The 23337-nt window shown below is 33.9% G+C and overlaps 1 protein-coding gene across 2 annotated transcripts in view; it reads right to left on the reverse strand.

The window, feature by feature from the left end:
- Positions 1-842: 842 nt before the first annotated feature.
- Positions 843-23337, reverse strand: part of GTF2A1L (general transcription factor IIA, 1-like) — a 30972-nt gene continuing 8477 nt past the window's right edge. Inside the window, exons 4-9 of one of the 2 annotated variants that reach the window (XM_004686213.1) lie at positions 20684-20739; positions 18736-18820; positions 17161-17762; positions 6650-6910; positions 5879-5968; positions 843-1102 (exon numbers count right to left, since the gene is read on the reverse strand). In XM_004686213.1, coding sequence (XP_004686270.1) covers positions 995-1102; positions 5879-5968; positions 6650-6910; positions 17161-17762; positions 18736-18820; positions 20684-20739 — 1202 coding nt within the window. In that variant the 3' untranslated portion in view covers positions 843-994. The remainder of the gene's footprint in view (positions 1103-5878; positions 5969-6649; positions 6911-17160; positions 17763-18735; positions 18821-20683; positions 20740-23337) is intronic. The other variant, XM_004686214.1, reaches the window with a different exon arrangement.

Here is a 23337-nt window from a genome sequence, read left to right on the forward strand (position 1 = left end):
TCTGGTGAAGCCTCTCGCCGCCCCTGAGCCTCTGGCCTGTACCCCAGTTCTGTATGTACAAATAAATAAATCTTTAAAAAAAAAAAGAAGAAGAAAAGCAGAATGATGGGGGAATTTCTTTTGAAGGATTTAAATCTACTAAAGAAGAGAGAATGATGGACCAGCCTACAAAATATTGATTTGCTTGCTTTTTTTTTTTTTTCAATTGCTGCAGAAAACAAGAGCTATTTGTGTTTCATATTTTCTCTCCCTGTTATCTTCAGGAAGAAAGTTTACAAAAGGGTCTTCCTCTCTAAGAAAAATCAAAAAAATGTAAGGAGATAAGGAAAAGCCATCATGACTAAAAAGAAGGCAGATTTGAAATTTAAAAACAGAATGGGAAACTTGCCCACTCACAATTCCCCAGGAAGATAGCAGGTCATGAAAAAGAATGCCTAGGCCACATAAGTTCCAGGGATGCTGGCCTCACCAAAGATTTCCAAGTTCAAGTGAAGTATATGTAAGTTCAGCAGAGGCATAGACCTCCAATGGGCCAGATGGGCTTGCACAATCAACACATTGTTAGTGCCAACTATAGACTAGAACCCCAGAGAATTCTTAAATGTTACACTACTGTTAAAACTCCCTAGGATCTTTGGAAGCATGGTTCAGGAAAAGAAGAAGAAACACTGACCCCAATCTAATAACTGATTCTGACCTTACCAAAAAAGGGAACTGGAGTCTGATATAAATGTTACATCAAGAATAAAGATAAGTGATATCTTTTCATGTTTTACCATACCTGATTCGTATGTTTGGTAATGGTATAGATGATAAGGATTTTTTTAATAAATAAAATTTTATATTTGTATCTGCATCTGATATAATTTTATTAAATTCCATACAGTGAAATAAAAATGTGAGCAGCTCTGTGCTGGACTATACTCAAAAATAAGTTTCACAATATGTACTATATAGTCCCACTGATGTTTACGATGTATTGTGCTTATAAACTTTACCACTCTGCATCACCGATTGCTTTTGCAAATACATAGTCTCTTCCTCCAAAACACATAACACCATCTTTCAAATAGAATTTCCATTTGTTCTTGCTTCGATGAATCTAAAGGGGGAAAAAATAGGCTAAATTAATTAACTTTAATTAATTTAAAGTTAAAGAATAGCTTACATTTCTTTGCATATCACACTGGATTATCCTAATTCTAAATGGAAGTTCTTTAAATTAAGACATCCTTAAGACAGTTAATTCATACACTCAGCAAATATTTGAGTTCTTGCACATAAGATATTGGTTTTGTCACTGGTGATAAGTTAGTTTAAAAGATGAGAAAATTAAATACTAACTTATTTTTAAAAAGGAAAACAATTCCTGTCTTTGAAGAATTGACATTTTAGTCAAAGGTCTAATTCATAAAGTATACAGAATCTTATATTCTATGAATAAAAGAACAGGAAAAGAGATCACAACAGAGACAGGGCTGACTTTTAAACAGGAGAAATAGGATGGGCCTGACTTATGGGGTAATGTTTGAGCAAAAACTTAAAGCGGAGGGATAAAGCCAGGAAGCTATTAACTGGAGAAGTATTCCAAGCAAAGGCATCAGAGTTGCCAAAATCCTGATGGAGAGGTATGCAAGAACTGTTCAAGAACAACCAGGGATAAGGAATAAGCAATGTTTCCTTGTAAAGTATGTTTCATTATTTTAAAAATGCCACAATAAAGCATAATATTGGCAAGACTTTCAAGCATCACAATAGCAACATAAACTGAAATACCCTCCTCCAAGAGAACATTTTAGCAATATCTAACAAATTACATTTGTCCTTTGACCCAATATTTCCACTTCTGAGGATTTATTTAATAGCTATAACTGCACACATATGAGATGCTTTGTGTAAACAGTCATTCATCAAGGAGGTATCTATGGAGAGATACAAAATTAGCAATCACTCATTGTTCCAGCATTTAAGGGACAAAGCAGACACAAGCACAAAGTGTGCTAAACTGCTAAATGAAGCATATTTAAATAATTTTATACCCCACTATCCAGTGTCACTTATATATATCATAGAACACTCCCATATATAGTAGAAGGTTTCACTTCACCATTAATCCTTATTTAACCTTAATCATTAATATCTGTATTACTTTATTTGTCATTCTTTGGGCCTCTGAAATAATATGTCCATGTCCTGTAACTAATTCACACCCAGTATATTGACTAGTGACCTTCATGTAGACCTTTTTCATTACCCAGATTAATATTTTCAAAATTTTTCCAAATTGCTAACTTCTAAATTTTAAAAGTAAATTCTTTATGCTAATCAAAGCCCCCAAAAAATGTGCTAAAAGAACAAACAAAACAGAGCCTCTCAAAGTTTAATACACATGAAAATCATATTAAAAGGCATATCTGATCCAGTATTCAGGTAAGACTCAAAATTCTGCCTTGGTAACACTTTCCTTGGGGAACTGATGTTACTGCCCTTCAAAACACACTGAGCAGTAAAACTCTTAAAAGACTACCGACGGGCCCTCCTTGGTGGCACAGCGGGTTAAAGCACAGCACTGAGAATCTAAAGCCACTTCCACATGAGTTCGATCCCCGCCTGCCCCGGAGGAGATCCACATGGTGTGGCAGACTTCTCCTGACCCGCCCGCTGCTCCCCTCAGCAGTGTACTTCCTCGATCTGCCTGTTCTGCTCCCCACTCTGTCTCTGGTGAATCCTCTCACTGCCCCTGAGCCTCTGGACTGTACCCCAGTTCTGTATGCACAAATAAATAAATCTTTAAAAAAAAAAAAAAAAAGACTACCGACACGTCCTTCAATTTACTTGAGGTGGCCTATATTCATACTCCTGAAACCAGTCAACCAATGACCAGAGCTGGTAAGATACGCCTTCATAAAAATACAGTTTAATCTTGTAGCTACATTCACTTTTTAACTATCTTCTAATTTCATCATTCCCTTTTAAAAACTTTTCAATGACTCTTCAATCTCCTGCTTTCCATTTAAGTGTTTACTCATTCAAAAAGTACTCTCAGACCACGAGATTTGTTAACACCATACATCTAATGTCACTCTATCCCACCAGGCTATTGTAAGGAGTAAAAAAATATGAAAAATCACTTTGAAAAATAGAAAGCACATAAGTAATAAATTATTATGAATTTCCCATAATATAGTACAATAAAGGATACTATATCCGTAAGGGCCCAGAAAATTCTTTGTAACTCTGTGGAATACATACATAATTTAGTACCTGATACTTCTTTTTTTCATAGAAGGTAGTACATTACTTAAAAGAAACTAAAAAGAGTTTCAAATTAGGAACCATTCCTTTTCTATTGTCTATTCCTTCTTATACTTATGTTTACTGGCCTCTAAATTACCATTTCAATCTGTGTGAAATGTTATAGAGGAGAAAATGATCTTATTTTTCGAGAAAAGGATTTATTTTTACAGCAATTTTAAACACTATCCTCTATTTCCAAGTATACTGAAATCATTGATGAAAAAAAGTGTCAAAGATGTAAATATACATTAGTCACTGGAAAAATAAAAATCAAAACTGCAGTTATTGCTTCACACACATTAGGATGGCTAGATTCAAAATGGTTAGATAACAAGTGTTAGTGAGAATGCAGAGCAATATCACCCCTCATACACTGCAGGTGGGAATGAAAAATGGTACAGCCATCTCGGAAAACAGTCTGGTAGTTGCTCAAACAATTACCATATGACCTAGGAGTTCTGCTCCTACATCTATACAAGAAATGAAAACATATATGTTCACACAAAAAAACTTGCACATGAACGTTTACAGCAGCGTCTTCATAAAGTCAAAAGGTGGGAAAATTCAAATATCCATCAAAAGATGAGTAAGCAAACAAAGACAGTACATCCACCCAATGAATAGACTAATATTCAGCAAAAGGAATGAAGAACTGCTACATGTCACAACATGGATGAGTCTGAAGACACTGTATAAAGTTAAAGAAGTCAGTCATATATGAGATATGATTCCTTTCATATGCCACTCCAGAAGAGGGAAATCTACAGAGACAGAGAGTAGATTAGCAGTTCCTAGGCCTAGAGGTGGGGATATAAGGAAATGAGGAAACATGGGAGTGAGAGCTAAATGGCATGAGGTTTCTTTTTGAGATGATGAAAATGTTCTAAAACTAACAGTGTTGATGGCTGCATATATCAATGAATATACATGAATGTACACTTTAAATAGGTGAGTTGTATATATTAGAATTATATTTCAAATCTGTTTTAAAAAGATGTAAATATGGGCCCTCCCTGGTGGCGCAGCGGGTTAAAGCACTGCACTGAGAAGCTAAAGCCACTTCCGCATGAGTTCGATTCCCGCCTGCCCCGGAGGTGACCACATGGTGTGGCAGACCTCTCCTGACCCACCCGCTGCTCCCCTCAGCAGTGTGCTTTGTCGATCTGCCTGTTCTGCTCCCCGCTCTGTCTCTGGTGAATCCTCTCACCCTCCGCATCTCTGGCCTGTACCCCAGTTCTGTACAAATAAATAAATAAATATTTAAAAAAAAAAAAAAGATGTAAATATGCATCAATGGGGGACAAAAGTAAACATTCTACTATACAAGCAGAAGTATACTTTTTTTTTAAAGATTTATTTATTTGTACATACAGAACTGGGGTACAGTAGGCCAGAGATACGGAGGGTGAGAGGATTCACCAAGGACAGAGTCAGGAGCAGAACAGGCAGATCAACGAAGTACATTGCTAAGGGGAGCAGCTGGCGGGTCAGGAGAGGTCTGCCTCGGCATGTGAATCTCCTCCAGGGCAGGTGGGATCAAACTCATGCGCAAGTGGCTTAAGCTTCTTAGTGCAGTGCTTTAACCCACTGTGCCACCAGGGAGAGCCAGTATACTTTTTTTTTTTTTTAGGGGAAAAATATACTATGTTTTTAGCCTCTAAAATTAAATTGATACTAAATTAATCTCTAGGCTTGAAACCTAATGCAAAACCTCATTTCTCCCTTGCTGATCATTCTCTAATGCCCATCCTTAGTCTGGGTTCTAGTCAATTTGTCTTCACTATCCCCACTATCCCTGTTCTTCTTCTCTTTCAATGCTTCTTTCAAATTTATCAAATGCTTCCACTTACAGTGTTCTCAATAAAAGTCTAAGAAGGCTAATGTCCATCAAGTCAAGTTTGGAATTCTCCTACAAGGATTCAGGATTTTTCAAACTGCTCCCAATTGTGTCTCGCACCCAACTTCATTTCCTATAATATCCAAAAGGAAACACTTCACTCAAGGCTGAACTATCTCTTCATTGTCCCATGTACATTCTTCATATCTTCATTTCACTGCCTTTTATCAGACTATCCTGAATGCCTACTGGTTAGGTACACACTAATCTATAACCTACAAATCACTCAAGACCTATTTCAAAGTCTCACATCACCCAGAAAGGTTTTGTGAAGAATTCCAAATACAAATGATCCCTTGCATTTAAAACTTCTGTCTGTCCACATATCATAGCATTTGAGTTACATGACATTCATCTTAGCACATGATTTATATGTCACATATTTTAGCAACTGATATACCTGTCACATATTTTACCTTTTGATTTACTTACCATGCCATTCTATTATCCTATACAGAAACATCACCATATTAAGACAAAGACTATTACTTTTTTTGGTACCACAAACACTGCACAGTACAGTGTTAGACCCAAAACTTACAGAATTATAACAACTTATATAATTACAATTAATTATCTCAAGATTAACTATGAGCTGTGATTATCATATTTCTCATAATTTTACATACCTCTCCACTGTAAAATGTAATCAATAAACCCAAAGTTCAAAGATGAATATAGTACCTTGTCATACTGACAGACAATTACATTATCTGTGTCAAACAGGTCTGGCACATCCTGCTCACTAACATCATCTCCAGAATTTAAAGGGTCCTAAAAGTGAAAGATGGTTACATTAAGTATTTCATGATGTTCTGAATTTTTTAAGTCAGAGAGACATACAGAAATAACAGAACTTGGCGAGGGAGAATATTATTGTACCAAAAGTCAAATAGCCTAACTTTGACTTCCAGTTTGGCTACTTAATTACAAGACTGACTTCAGCAAGTTACTATACCTTCCCCATATCTCAGTTTTCTCATCTGTACCATGAGTATATAAATAAGACCCATAAGGCACAGGGAATATGAAATAACATAAAGCAGGTGATACTTAGTACACAGTACATGAATAAGGTCACCTTAATGACAATATTATTACCACAGACTTCTTAATTAGCATATTCCATAAATATTTTACTGCATTTATTAGAATTATAGCAGATACTGTATGCTCCTACCTTGGCTGTCTTCTCTACCTCTACTCCTATCCCTTAAGTCTCCCATCTCTAGTTATGATCAACAAATAAAGTAGCCAATTTCTAATCCTGTTTTAACTTATAATTTAGGCTTGAAAGTTTAAATTCAAGTCTACAAATTAACTCTAATCTCTAAAAACTAAGACAGAGTTAATTTCAAGTGATAGTCCTCTTGGTTCCAAAGCATATTACAAATATTATATATTTAATAATAAAAATAATAATAATAAAAACCCTCAATCCAAAGTGATCCTCACCTCATCTACAAAGTCTATTTGAGGATCTTCATTATCACTGCTGTTGACAGTTGAATCTTCATTTGATATACTATCAGCTTCTTCTTCAAGTACTTTCAGAGATCCTGCAGCAACAGTACCCAGAAATTCATTCTCACTTATACCCCTTGTACTTCCTGTTTCAGTGTTGGAAGATGTATCACCAGTTCCATCTATTTGAATTATTTCATTAATATCATCATCAGTTACTTGAATGTTTAAATCCATATGCGAATTAGAATCCTAAAAAGAGAAGGAAATGCAATAAAGTTGTTCAAGTCAAAGTATATAAAACACAAAAATTTTAAATGTTTCACAAGTCATCAACTTAAAATATATTTATTCTCTAAAAGGTGATATTCATTCTAATTTGAATATTAGAACATCCCAGAATTTCTATGTAATATAAAGATAATTTTTAAATTGTAAATAAAGTAAACAAAGGAGTACATTGTTTTAGTATTTACCAATATTTATGTACACCTTCTTAAATTCATATTATACCTTCTAGTTTTAACTATTTTATATAATTTTAAGCAATAATTCAATGTTGTAGAAAAAACAAGAAAAATTGTGTTCAATGAATGACTAAAAACTATAATTCTACTAAGTGAAATAAATCAAAAACAAAAGGACAAATATAAACCAAAATTGGTACAACAGAAAAGTAAAACAAATACACAATTACAGTTGAAGAATTCAAATTCTTCACTTATTAAAAAGAGTAAGTAAACTAAAATTCAGTAAGAATATGAAACACAGCACTGATTGTGAACAGCACAACCATCTTAATCTACCTGATATTATAGAACACGCCACCTAAAAATAGCCAAAAGCCTATTCTAGTAAAGAGCATACAACATGCTTACCAAGAAATAAACCTTAATAAACTTAAGACACATAGAATATGGCCTGAGAACAATGGAATTAGGGCATATCTCTTGTAGAACAATCTAAAATATTCCCCAAATATTTTTTATTAAATTTTCCAGGTACTTATGTCTATATAACTTTCAGGCTACAATTTTACTCTTCCATATGTATACATGCTCCACTCATCCTTCACCAAAATGCCCACACCAATACTCTATCTCCCGTTCCCTCTTGTAATCAGTACATTTTTCACTAAATTTTATATTTCTTTTTGTTCTATTTTGCCAGTATATGCTTTTTTGTGTTATTTACATTCTATAGATAACTGAAACCATCCTTCACTTTCTGGCTTATTTCACTTAGCATAATCACCTCAAATGCACCCACTTTAACCCAAAAGACACTATTTCATCTTTTGTAGTAGTTGAATGTTCCACTGTCTATATTCCACAATTTTTATCCAGTCATCTATCAATGAGCACTTAGGTTTCCTTGACTTGGCAATTGTGAACATTGCTGCTATAAATACGGGAATACATAAGTCTTTTTGTATTTGATTGTTCATGTTCTTTGGTTAAATACTCAACCTAGGAATTTGTGGGTCATATGGAATTTCCCTTTATATTTTCTTTAAAGATGTATATACTGTTTTCCAAAGAAGTGGTATCAGCTTACATTCCTACCAAGCATAGATCAGAGTTCCTTCTCCACATTTGTTTATAACATCCTTGTTTCCATTCTTTTTTGATATGGGTCCTTTTTACAAGGGGAGAGGTTTTTATTTGCATTTCCCCTTTTCATGTGTCTATCGCATCTGAACATTATCTTTAGAAAAATGTCTGTTTAGGTTTCCTGCTCATTTTTTTGACTGGGTTGTTTTCTTTGATGTCAGGTTATATAAGAACTTTGTATGTCTTGAAAGTTAGCCCCTTGTCACATGTGTGATTTAATTCCACAAGGAAAACCTGCAAGATGTGGAAATTAAATAATATACTCTTTTAAAAAAAATGGTCACAGAGTAGGAAGTCTAAAATCCAAAATAATCTATAAAAAGAAATCTTGAAATTAGTGAAAGTGAAAAATAGTACCAAAATTTACAGGAAATAGCAAAAGCAGCGTTAATAGGGAATACTGTTTTAGCTCTTCATTTCAAGAAAGCTATCTCAAATAAGCAACCTAAATTATACCTTAAGGAACTAGAAAGAAAAATAGTCCAAAGCTAGTAAATTATTAAACAATAATAATTAGAGTAAAGATAAGCAAAAAATTTAAAAATAGAGAACAGAAGAATTTGTTTTTCCAAAAGAGAACAAAAATGTATAAGCCTTTAGGTAGATTTACAAAGGAAAAAAGAAAGACTAGTAATTAAAATCAGAAATGAAAGAGAAGAGTTTCTAGAATTTTACAGAAATAAAAAGTATAAAAATAATGAAGTATATGTCAACAAATTGAATAATCTAAATGAAGTATACTTCTAAAAGTTCACAACCTACCAAGACTGTATCCTGAAAGAAAGAAAAAAAAGCTTAATAGATCTACAGCCAGTAAGGAGGCTGAATAAGTAATCACAAACCTTTCAACAAATAAATGCCCAAGCCAGATGACTTCACTGGAGAGCTCTACCAAATATTTGAAGAATTGACAGCAATCCTCAAAATTCCTCAATAAATACTAACAGAATTCAATGGCCCATAAAAAAGATTATACACAATGCCAAGTAATACTTATTCCTTGAATGAATGACTGTTTCAACAGATGAAAAATCAACTCAGGAAATATAACTCATTAATAGAATGAAGGGGTACACAATTACCTCATTTGATGTAAAAAATATACATATTTGACAAAAATTCAATATGCTTTCATAATTAAAAAAAGCATTCAAATTAACAACAGCAGAAAATTGCTCAACACAATAAAGCCATTTATGAGATGCCCTCAGCTGTGAGCATATTCAGTAACAATAAATTGAAAACTTTTCCTGTAAGATCAATAATAAATGTCCACCTCTTGCCATTTCTATTCAACATAATATTGGAAGTCCTAACTTTTTTTTTTTTAAATAGCAAGCTTATTCTAACATTTATATGCAAAAGCAAAGAAACTGGGTTAACCAGAACAACATTTAAAAAGAACAAATTTGAGAATCATACTCTGATTTCCACACTTATTTAAAGCTAACATAATTAAGAAACACAGAACTGGAAAAAAAGGAAGACATATGAATTAATAAAAGAGTGAAAGTCAAAAAAACCACATATCTAGTAACTGGTTTTCATTAAAGTGAAGAGCTTTAGACAACTCTATGGGGTCTTCGCAACAAGTGATACTAAAGAAATTGAATATCTATACACACACACAAAAAAAGAACCTAAGTCCCAATCTTGCACTACACACAAAAATTAACTAAAAATAGATTTCAGTACTAAAAGTTCTACAATTTTTTTAGAAATGAGATGTTTGCAAATGTTATTTAGATAAGATATGCATCAGAAATCAAAAGGAAACTATAATTGTATTCGTCACAATCACAAAATCCCCCTCTCAGAGTATTGAAGAAAAAAGATGTGAGGCAACTACAAATCTTATACAATGCTAGCAGACATTCAAAATCCAACCACACCATAATGGCCAAAAGACAGACACTTTGAGAATGAGTCTAGCAATGTCTTTAAAGCATACAAGTACCCATGATCTAGAAATCACACCCTCTTAAAAGAAAAGGAAATATATATATATAAAAGAAAGAAAGAAAAGGAAAGGAAATATAAGTCCACATTTAAAAAAAAAAAAAAACAAAAAAAATTGGCATGAATGTTTTTAGTGGCTTTATTCACAAATGCCAAAAACAGGGAGGGGGGTGGCGGGTGGGTGTGGGGGGTAACAGGTTAGAGGGAGAGAGGGGGGAAGGGCAGGGGAGAGGGAAACAAATAAATGGATAAACAAGTTGGTGTTGGTGTAATAGGATGCCTCTTATCTTTTTAATTCATTAAAAAGGAGAGTTTTGTGATTTTGATATATGCAACATGACTGAATCTCAAATATATTGTGTTAAAGTTACCTGCTAAATGAGTACATTTGTTTGACATTCTGAAAAAGGCAAGCCAGAAGAGACATCAATGAGTAACTGCTGGGAACTGGAGTGGAAGGAGCAGGGAGGAGACATGAGGAAACATTTGAGGTGATGGAAATGTATCTGGCTGTAGTAATGATTATATAAAAACAACTGTTCATAAAAAATTCACACTGCTCACCTAAAAACTGAACACTTCAAAAAGTGAACTTTACTGTATGCAAATTCTACCTTAATAAATTTAAGTTTTTAAAGTAAATTATGGTAAGGTTACTCCTAGGTATAAGTTACATGTTGGAACTGGTTTTTGCTTTTTTGTTTCTTAATAGCAGCAAGTAATTAAACCTTAAGTCACAGAATATCTTACTGAAAAATTAATCAGAGATCTCATGGCATTTGGGCAGAATATCTAACTGAAAAATTAATCAGAGATCTCATGGTATTTTGACATGGTATTTTAAGTATAAGCTTATTTAGGAATAGTAAAGATTCTAGACACTTCTAAATGAACTCATATAAGCATCACCTTATTTCACTTAAATCAGTGAGGTCCTCTTTACTCTGGGAAAGGAATAATATTAAAAATCCAAATTTAGTGTCAATAACTACAAAATAATTTTGTCAGTCTCAATTCCTATCTTCAGAAGCACTTCGAAAAATATTGGAAGTTCACATTATCTGACCCCAACCTCCTTTCCAAGGTTGCAATTTAACCAAAGTAGCAAACAGTTTCACAGCAACATCTACGATCGGTATTTTAGGACCACGAATAAAAGATTGAAGTTTTCATATGACCATTTATCCACTACATATATTCTCAAGATACTTTTCCAAGCCAAGCTTTTATGAGGGAATTTTCATTCTCTCTTAAAAATCATGAACAACTCCCCAAAGATCAATCAAGGACTTCAACCATTGTCCTTTGAAAAGGCAGAAATATTCTGCATGGAGAATTATCTAACTTCTCAATGATTTTTTTTAACAAATGTCTTGGAAAAGAAAATATTTCAAACCCTTTGTTCTAATGTATTTGAGTTCCATGGCAGCCAATGAGACTTCTTTTAGAATTATTGGCTGTGAGTTCCATGGCAGCCAATGAGACTTCTTTTAGAATTATTGGCTGTGTCTTAACATCAAATGTATGCCATGTGCTGAAAAAGACAGCAATGCTCTCTTCACAGAGCAGCAAAATCAAGTGTTGCCAAGCTTCTCAGGAATTCCATCAGTGTAGAGTACCAAACTTTGCTAAGTAAAAAAGACTTTATTATTGCAAATATGTCAGTTTTCAGTTTTTTTTTTTTTTAAAAAAAGGACTCACTGCACAGAAATTCTTGTTGGTGTCAATGTGCAAATGATTAAAATCAAATGCTGGTTGCCCTGAGAAGCACTGGTATTTTTATCCTGTTGAATGTTCAAGGAAAGTCACTGCTAATCCTTTTATGAACTTCTACCAAATGTGAGGAAATATCAACAGTTCGAGTGCAGATGATGTAATCTGACAGGCAACACTTTAATTTTTTTTCTCTGCTCTAAAACAAATCAGCTTAATGATTTCCAAGATTCTCAGTTTCACCAAGATCTCTTCAATTGTATGTAGCTTCTTTGGCTAGGTAGCACAATAAGCACGAGATACCTCAAGATAAAACTTTGCCAAATTCAGGTTCCAATCTTTTCAATGTGCACTTTCCTCTAATGAAAGAGCCATATTTTTTCAGTAGCTGCTAAGGACTAACAGAACTTCACATCCATATGTGGAGATAAAATAAAGAAAGCTAAGCTATACATACTTTCTTTTCACATTTTCAAAAGCTAAACAATGTGAAATTCAGTTGCCTATAATCATAAAGGCAAGGAACATCTTTAATGCTTAACAGAAATTGAATCCAGGCAGTAACCATAAATAACAGTGGCGATGATGATTACATAGTACCTGACCATGTATGGTGACCTGTTGGCCAATCCACTCTTACTTGGCATGATAGTACCTTAATTTAGTATTCTAACAAATACCAAAAAAAAAAAAAAATTACTAAGTTGGCTCTTCTCCTATAAATAAAAACATCGCATATCTGGCTTTAAAATTGCTAATCTAGAGATATTTAGGAGAGGCATATGGTGATGCAAAAAATATTTGTTCAATTAACTGAATTCTAAAGTCAAACAAATACTGATAGGACATTTTGTCTTCTAAAAGAAAAACATCAAAATGGAATTGGAAGTTATTCTCTATTCCTTCACTCTATTCATTTTTCGTTCATACACTGATTCTGAGCTACATACTTTCCCAACCTTGACTACATATCACAATCACCTCACAATGTACTTAAGCATTAATAAGTGAGTCCACTTCAGACCAACTTATCTACTCTTTAGGGTAGACCTAAACATTATTTTTTAAAGCCATAAATTAGTCTAATACTTAGCCAGGGTAGAAAATTACTGAGGCAAATAAACCAATCATAGATCCTATTCTTTAAGACTTGTTAGTATAAGGAGTTTGTTCATTCTAAGGTGCTGGGTATATAATGATTAATAAAATGTACCTCTCACTGCAAACAGTACATTTTTATATAACTTTTTACCATGGCAGACACAAGCCTAAGGTGCTATAATACAGAAGGGGCACATCCAATCTAATAATGAAGGTAGAAGCTGTAGCTAATAAAGAAGTAAAATTTCTGGAGAAAGCAATGAATGTTTAAGTAGGAATTAGCCAGAGGAAAAAGGATGGTAGGGAGAAAATCCAAGCACCAAGTAGAGAAGAAAACAAAAGCAAAGAGAGATAAGAACAACATTAATGCACAAAATTGCAGTTTCGTGTACCAATAAAGTAGTGGGCATGAAATAAAGGCAGAGTAAACAAACAACTTGGAGGTCCCTGCAGCCACATTAAAGAACTTGAACTTTATTGTGTAGGTGACAACAGTAAGTGACATTTTAGGCAAGGAAAACATTTAGGCTGAAATGTGGGTAGTTATGAGGAAGAGCAAATAGCTAGCATGCCCTTAGCACACAGCACTTAGTGCTAAGCAGCATGCAAAGGTAATCACAATGGTTCTCACTTAATCCTCCCACTATCATAACTCAGTCACACATACATGATCTTTACTTTGCAAATGAGGAAATAGTTACTTGCATAACTCACAGTTATTAAGGAGTAGTAAAGGAATTCAAAACAATCCTGATCTCTAAATCCTATGCCTTTAACGTCCAGGATGGATGGATTAGGAGAAGTAAAATAACAATATCAAAGATTATAAGCTAATAAATTGGTTAGGAAATTACATGAGAGTCAGAGCAATCATGGTAGGGATAGAAAAAAGAAACAGATTCCTGCCCAAAGGACACAAAAACATTAATTCAAATGGATACCTGCACCCCTGTGTTTATTGCAGCATTACTTTCAATAAGGTACAGAAACAACCCAACTATATGCCCAAAAATAGAGAGCTGGATCAAGAAGATGTGGTGTGTGTGTGTATATATATATATATATATAATGGAATACTACTCAGCAATCAAAAAGGATAAACTCATGCCATTCACAGCAACAAGGATGGAGGCGGAAGGGATTATGCTCAGGGAAATAAGCCAGAAAGAAAAAGAAAAACTTCAGATGGTTTCACTTAAAGGAGGAATATAAGGGAACCAAATACAGGATCAAGAAAAAAATTAATTATAATGAAGACAACTCTGCAGGGGAGGACAAGGGAGAAAGATCAAAACAGGGAGGAAAGAACAGAAGAGACTAGGGTGATGGTGCAATTGGTGAATTGGTGGGAATTTTATGGAGACTACACCTGAGAGGAGAAAGCTTGCAGGTACAAAAAGGGAAAATGTGTATAAATATGTATATATATAAAATAATAAAAAGTTTTAAAAAGGAACTGATTCCCAAATATTTTAGTTTTAAAAGTTATCATAATCACGATTCAGCCTTTAAAAGAAATGAAATTCTGGCATGTTATAGTATGAATCTTGAAAATACTATGTTAAATAAAATAAGCCAATAACAACACAGTAAATTCTACTTATGAACTATCTAGAATAGCCAAATTCACAGAGCTCAAAAGTAGATGTTACCAGGGGCTAAACAAAGAGCGAGTATATAATTTCAATTTTAGAAATATATAGTTTATAAAACATTAAGAATATTAAACCTAGATAGAGCCTTAAGATCTCTCTTGTAGATCATGCAGGAAAAGCAAATAAATATAATTAATTATAACTTGCTTACATAATAATTTTGCAAAAGCTATTTATTCAAAAAAACTATTTATAAATTATAACAGTATAAACTTTACCAGTTTATTATTTTACAGGTATCTACAATAAATTAATTTTTTAAACATATAAAATACATACTTCCGTATGTTTGGACTTTTGTGTTTTATATTTAGATTTACTTTTAAACTCATTGACAGGTTATATGAAAAGTTATCCAATATATCACAAATCCATAAAAACATAATAGCACCACTCTAAAGTTTACTATGGTTCCAGAAACTAATAAAAAGTCTATATTCACCCTTTCTGATAATTTTTTAAATTATGAGGTTGATTTTATGCCCAGTTTACAGACTGTAACTGAATTTCAGAAAGTAAAATTATATAGTTTACTTATAAGTGAATCTGGAATTTGAAGCTATTGTGGTTTCAAAGCGTAAGCTCTTAACCACTATCCCCTAAACAATCTTTGCTTAATCTTCCTTAACTAATCTATTTCCCCATATAAGAACAAAGCACACGATGATATCTAATAAGTAACACTAGAACAAATGTTTTTGAACATCACACCAAAAATCTGCAAAGTTCATGCAGAGTCCAACAATTTGTAGCTCCAAAGTTTCTAAGTGATAAAAACACTTATTTTAAATTTGCAACTAGTCTTACCTAAAAACCAAATATTGCATAATTATTAGTTTAGCCTACACTTCTCAGGCTACTGATTCTGTGAGAATATGAGTAAAATACTCAAAAAACATTTTAATCCTAATATTCTATACCCAAAGGCTACTAAAAACAGATCGACAGAGTTTTTAAACAGGTTCAAACACCTAAAACAACTTAAAACCATTCAAAAGGTTCCTGAACATCATTTTCTTCATTTGTCATCCTTCCTTGTGTCCTCTATATCCTCCCTTCTACGTAGAAAACTACATAGTTAAAGTGGCATTAGTTATCCATTGTCACAGATTTGAAAAGCAGTTCTAAAAGACTATTAAACTATTTAGAGATACAGACCTTTCATTGCTTGCCTTATCACTCAATTGTATAAATGGAATTGGCAATAAGACATATTTTATGTTCGTACAATAACATAAAAGTTTTTGAACTATCTAAGATTCTCTTTGAATCTTTCTGCAATCACTATGAATTCCTTAGCAGTTAATAATCTGGGCCCTCCCTGGTGACACAATGAGGTAAAGCACAGCACTACAAAGCTAGCGGCAGCTGCTTCAGCAAGAGTTCAATCTCCAGCCCCTGAGGTGACCCACATGGTGCAGCAGACCTCTCCTCTCTAGCCAACTGCTCCCCTCAGCAGTGTACTTCTGCTCCCTGCTCTGTCTCTGGTAGGGACATACTCTGTCATGTCTCTCACTGCCCCTGCACCTCTGGCTTGTACCCCAGTTTTTAATGCATAAATACATAAATAAATCTTTTTTTAGAAAGTTAATAATTTGAACCTATTTTAAATATGGAAAGTAAATCAGAAGCTATTTTTTCGTGGTTTGAATTCCAAAAGAAATTAACTAGTATTTTGGAATGCCAGGGAAAACAAAACATCTACTGATAAGGTAATACCAGTAGGAATAAGTTTCAAATAAGTTTCATGTGATAATGGTAGAACAAGGGGGAAAAGTCACTGAACCTCTTTGGTATACTAAATGCAACAATAAATTACCTTCAAATAGTTAAATTAATTAATCCCATTAATTAAAGGGATGGATTTCTGGCTCATTTAAATTTTATCTGTAGACAAAAAACAATTCTCACAATGTAAGAGAAAATGGATTACCTTAAAGCAAATGTATTTTCTTGAAAGCAATATTCTAATTCATAAATGGAAATAAATTTAGAAATGCTGAATATGAATACCTTAAGAACTTATATTAAAAACAATAAAGAGGCCCCCCCTGGTGGCACAGCAGGTTAAAGCACAGCACTGAGAATCTAAAGCCGCTTCCTCATGAGTTCGATTCCCGCCTGCCCCGGAGGTGACCACATGGCGTGGCAGACCTCTCCTGGCCCGCCCGCTGCTCCCCTCAGCAGTGTACTTCGTCGATCTGCCTGTTCTGTTCCCCACTCTGTCTCTGGTGAAGCCTCTCACCGCCCCTGAACCTCTGGCCTGTACCCCGTTCTGTATGCACAAATAAATAAATCTTTGAAAAAAAAAAAAAAAACAATAAAGAAATAATCTTCTAAAAAAAAAAAAAAGCACCAAGCACACTCTTCTATATAACCTTACAGCTTGAAAAAAACACAGGTTGTCTGAAACACTAGCCACTGTTCGTCCCCTACACCATTAAGTTGAACAAACAACTACCTTCTCTGAGTCAGGCAGGCCACTGGGCTTCTCTATATTTCTTGGCTGCTTTATAGCATCACATTCAAATATTCTATTTTTAAGACCACGCAGCTGAACATCAGACATGTGCTGGTGCACAGCCGCCTGGGGGTCCATAGAAAGGGGCCCACGATGCAGATTTTGAGTCATACCAGCTGGCACACTGAGCACTGGCTCCATATTGCAGTCTATTTGAGAGACCTGTGGAGGAAATGCAACTCCTGGAAGACTAATAAACTGAGAGCTTTTGGGTGGACTCAACAAAGCTTCACACATGATTTTATGCTCATTTCCAGGAGGTATAAGAATATCACTGGTGGTATTTTCTAAATGTTTCCGATCCACTTTCCCAGAATACAGAATTGTGGGTTGTTGTAGCATAGTCTCCATTCTCTGTGATTTTTCAGTAGTTGCTTGAAGAGAACATGAAGTCAGTACTGGTTGACATTGTGGAATACTGGTCTGTATGACTGAAGGTTGCCCAAAATGCTGAAATACTTGCTGCACTGGATGCTGAAGAACATTTGCCCTTCCAGAAGTCTGTGTCACCATAATGGGTACACTGACTTTATAAAGATGACCTAATAATGTAGAAAACAAAACTGTAAGTATAATAGAATACTGATTTCCTTAAAGGAAAAACTCCATGCACAACTGATTGGGATGAAATATATCAATATATTAACAGCAGTTATCTGTAGGAGTGCTCTTTCATGCTTCAGATATTTTTGTATTCTCTATAATTAATATGTATTGCTAATATATTTTTTAATTAAATATGTCTTTCTTTAACTCTAGCCTTACCCTACCTATATGGTTCATTTTCAGATTTACACCATCAACTTCTACAATGTTTGATAAATTACAGCATTACCAATGCAAGCTGGGATTTTAACAAACATCAGGTAGAATGTATTTCATATACATAAGGAGATATATGAAGAACTATATAACATAAGGACTACATAACAACTATAATACAAGACTATTACCAAACAAGTTTTAATAATTTCAAGTTACCAAATTTCTTACCCCACCCCTTTTCTTTAAAGAGTATTTTTGGAGCATTGTGTTTGATGCATTGCTTAAATGTTACAACAACCCAAATAATAGGTACGAGTCTCTTTGAAATCAATAAATTATATCCTGACAAAACCAGAAATTATCACCACAATTTTTGGATAGTCTTTCAATTTTACCAAGTAATCTCTAATAACCAAGGAGGAAAAGACTGATCAATCCAATTTTTAGTTTCTCTTAACTGGAACTAACAAGACACAGATATTCTGTGTTTTTCAAAATTTAGATAACTTGAATTAGAGAAAATATAATGGGGAAAAGAACTGGGAAGGAAATATAAGACAGGCCCAGTTCAATGTCTTATGATAGTTATGCCCACAACAATGATAACCACTATCTATCCATATGCTTACAATGAGTTTTATTAAAATTTCCTATAACTTCTGGTTTATGACTAAATGAAAAATCATAAAAATTAATGTCCAGAGGTCAGTAACGATACTAGAAACAATGTTATTTTTAGAATATTCTTACCAGATGTGGTCTGTAGTGTCACACCTGCTGGTACATGAATAGGATAACCAGGAAAAGCAAAGTTTGCACTGGAATTTGAGGCACCCTAAATATGTGAAATTTTATATTAGGAAGTTAGAAAAGGATCTATTTGTGTCTTTTTTGTTTCTTACATAAGGTCAAGAAATCTGATTTAGGATAATAGTTTGACACCATTTCAGATTATGGCTACTTGCTTTGATTAAGCAGCTTTCCATTATTTGATTGAGATCATCTCATTAGAAGAAATGTGTTGTACAGCTGTTAGCAATGAAGCTAGTAAGTCTTAATAAACAATACAAATGTAGACTCATAAACTGACCCACTAGATAACTACACCTGGGCCGCTGACTCTTAAGAATTATAAGGATAACAGCTATTTTTTGGGTTCTTATAGCCTCTAAGTTTATTATTAATGGTATTTTAATGTATATCGTATGATATGATGTATATAATTTTTATCCTGGAATAATTAAACCTTAGTATTTTATTTTTTTAAATACTAAATCAGAAGACAAACAATTTTGCCTCTCAAACCTGTAAAAATTTAAAACACTAATTAGCAACAGGCAATGTTCATAGAACATGATAAAAATCGTATTCTCTCAGATTACTGATTGTACAAGTGTATATAGTACAATCCTTTTGGGGGGCAATTTTGTACTATGTACCAATATTGAAAACATCCATGTTTACTGACCTAGAAATTCTACTTCTAGGAATTTATCATGATTACTTAATTATCAAACAAATACACAAAGACATATTTATCAAGGGTAATAAATGGAATGTTATAGTAGAAAAAATTCTGAAATAATTTACATGTCCACCAACAAGAGATTAGCTAATTAAACTGTGATTCATCCACTAAGGCCAATAATAACTTAACTGGCAAGGAAAAGGTCCCATCTGTTTTATTAAGTCAAAAAAAAAAAAAGAACAGAAACAGTATAGTGAATAATTCCATTAATTTTCAGGTTAACACTTTGACCTGAAAAATTAATAAAACTTTCAAAAAATAAGTCTAGATGGCTTTACATCAACCAGCTATCTTTGGTGCATACTACTGCAGGGCACTTTCACTTTTACTTTATAAACTTGTTTTTACTTTTTAAAAGCTTATTACTCCTTTGATCAAGAGGAAAGGCATTTGTAAGAATTTCAGTGCCTACGATTATTTTTCCATTGATGTCCTATCAAAAGCATTACTACTCTTTCCAAAAATTCTGGTGAGGGGTTTAGTTTTGTTTGGTTTTAATGAAAAAGTAGAAATGATCCACTAAACTGTCTAACCTAGAAAGGAAACTCATAGATTGAAAAAGAAAAAGCTAGTGAATCATATTCCATCAATACCATCATATTCCATCAAGAAAGGAAAGAGAAAAAAAAGTGCTATTTTTCCCACCCAAAAACTACTCACTTGCTATATGTTTTAATTTTATTTTCTGCCCCAAATCCTCGGAGGGAATGGGAGTAAGGGGCGGACTTCTACTTTAACCACTACTGTCCAAACATGAAAAAAAAAAAGACCAAAATATTCCATTTCGATGAAATCCAACTCTGGGGGAACAAATCAGAAAATATACCATATCAAAAATCATTTATTTAGGATTTTCCAAGTATATAAGATCATACAGTGTATTAAAAGTCCATAGAATTTAACACAGAAATGCTTAAACTTGTAGACATAGTCTTGGAAATTGCTAACAATTATCCCTGGATAATAGGGAAAGCTGGAAAGAAAATACCAATTCTGGAACTCCCAAGTTTTTACTATAAGCATGTTATAGAAACTATTCCTCTCTTCCCGCCTCTTACATTTTTTTCCAATTCATCTAAAGGACCGTGAAATACATCTATACCCAGCCTTCTGCCACCATTCACCAGAAGTAGGATATCCTTAAAAATATTTTTTAAATAAACTACATACCAGTTCTGTTGTGGTAAAACTGGAAAGTGTTCTTCCAGCAGGAAAAACTAATGATGCTGCATAAAAAAAAAAAAGTAAATATTATACATTCATTAGAACTTAACAATAATAAAATTGCTAAGTGTAGCATATTTTTTAAAAAATGTATGTATATCTACCCATATATATATATATTTTTCCCATTACTAACATATTCAACCACTGTGAATTCTAAACTCCCAGGTTTCAAGTGAGGTAAAAAGTGTATTTTTTTCCACCAACTTTTGATGAAGACTTTACAACCAAACTACCTTAAGAACCAAAAGAAAACATCTCATTGTAATCAAGCATATTGTACTTCAGAAATCCACAACAAAATACCTCGGTTGTGTTTTCATGAGTTAAATAGCACTAAATCTCCATTACAACTTCTCACAGGGGAAAAAAGGTAAGATTTGTTAAAGTGACATACTTCTGAAAGTGTACTTAAAAAAAAAAAAAGATTTAGGGCCCTCCCTAGTAGCGGCAGCAAGTTAAAGCACAGCACTGAGAAGCTAAAGCCACTTCAGCATGAGTTTGAACCCCACCCCAGAGGTGACCACGTGGCGCAGCAGACCTCTCTAGGCCTGCACGCTGCTCCCCTCAGCAGTGTATGTACTTCATCATGTGGCCTGTTCTACACCCCACTCTGTCTCTGGTGAATCCTCTCACCACTCCTGCACCTCTGGCCTGTACCCCAGTTCTTTATACATAAATAAATCTTCTTTAAAAATATCTTTTTTAAAAGATTTATAATTTATACATACAAGAACTGGGTTATAGGGCATGAGTTGGGAGGGGTGGGGCAGCTGGGGGTTGAAAGGATTCATCAGAGACAAAGTGGGGAACAGAACAGGTGGGCTGACTGAAATATATTTATTCCTGGAGGAACAGTGGGTAAGAGAAGTCTGCTGCACCATCTGGGTCAGCTCCCTAATGGGGAGACCAAAATTTTGCAAGCAGCTTCGTAGTGCTGAGACTTAACCCCAACCCCTGCCTTGTGTCAGCAGGGAGGCCCCTAAAAGTGTACTACTAAAAAATAATATGTAACCTAACATAAATCCATTCAAAATATTTTTAAGTTCCATTTATTCATTTCATGAAAAGTTATCCACAGTACTTTGACCAAGTAAGCAAACACAACTGTCTCCTGAAGCTGCTGCACGAAACAGGGTGCAAGTACTAAGAAAAATATCAGAAAACAAATTCTCAAGAAAACACCAACACAACATACATTAAAGTTCCAATCTCGTATCTTTATTATCTACCAATATTCTATGCTATGTCTTCATCTACAAGACAACTAATAGGTTGGTCAAATGGATTTAAATGTAATCATTAATTAGTACATGTAAAGAATAGTTACCTTCAGGGCCCTCCCTGGTGACACAATGGGTTAAAGCACAGCACTGTGAAGTTATCTGCAGCCTCTGCAGCATGAATTCAATCCCCAACCAGGGAGGTGACCCATATGACATGGCAGACGGCTCCTCACCCACCCACTGCCCGCTGCTCCCCTCAGCACTCTATTTCAGTAATCTGCCTGTTCTGTTCCCTGCTCTGTCTCTGGTGAAGCCTCTCACCCCCTCCTCCCCATACCTCTGGCCTGTACCCCAGTTCTTGTATACATAAATAAATAAATCTTTTTAAAAAAATAGTAACTCCAGTAGAAGAATCTCAGGTAGTCAACCTACCTTAAACCTTAACTCAAGGTTATTACCTAGCCAAACATGACTGTTTAGAAAATTATTTTGCCTTTTTTTATTAATAAAAACAAGAACTTTCCAACATGTTTATGTGGCACATATGTGTTCAGTGTAATATTTCTTATGGCCTTTTTTCACATACTATGTTAAAGAAAATTACCTCTGTAATTTTAATTCGGATCTGTTTCTAAATCTAGAATGGCTCTGTCACATTCAACATACAGCTAAGAAGAGCAAATTCTTTAACGAACCATTTATTTCATGTTAAGACAACAGAAATGAAGCTACAGAGATTGATAGCTAATGAAGCACAAAATTATTTTTATCCTCTGTTCATCTATGGCTTTGCTTATTAACAGGCATTCTTTTAGAAAGTCTAACTTAGAAAGAATTGGAATGTCAGTAACACAATAGTATTAGTCTTAATTAGCTGAAGTGAGCAAAGCTTAAGCTGATATAGCTTAAGCCATAGCCTGAGAGGAAACAAAAATCTGTTAACACACTGTCTGAAGCAATTAAACGAATTTCTTGGGGGAAAATAGCAACAATCCTTCTCTTTTAAATTCCTAACAATAAATCCTTAAGGTTAATTCCCACTCTTACATAAATCAAACAGCTATAAGAGAATTTTAAGAGTTTCTTTATAACCAACAGAATAAAAACATCGAACAGTTTTATAGTAAAGTTTCATGTAGCACATACTTAATTTACATGAAATTCACAAATTACATGCAGCATTTATATGTATTCACAAATTACACACATCATTGTGCCACCTGAAATACATGTTTAAAACGACTAAGATGGTTTTATAAGCAATTAAGTTTTAACTTGACTGTGTATTTTTACTTAAACAAAAAGTGTAAGTCTTCATGCATATATCCTAGAGATATTAAATTTAACAAACAATAAGAATACAGAAAGAATTCA

This window comes from Condylura cristata, unplaced genomic scaffold (assembly GCF_000260355.1).
Source record: "Condylura cristata isolate star-nosed mole 26May11 unplaced genomic scaffold, ConCri1.0 scaffold00020, whole genome shotgun sequence".
Taxonomy (NCBI): Eukaryota; Metazoa; Chordata; class Mammalia; order Eulipotyphla; family Talpidae; genus Condylura; species Condylura cristata.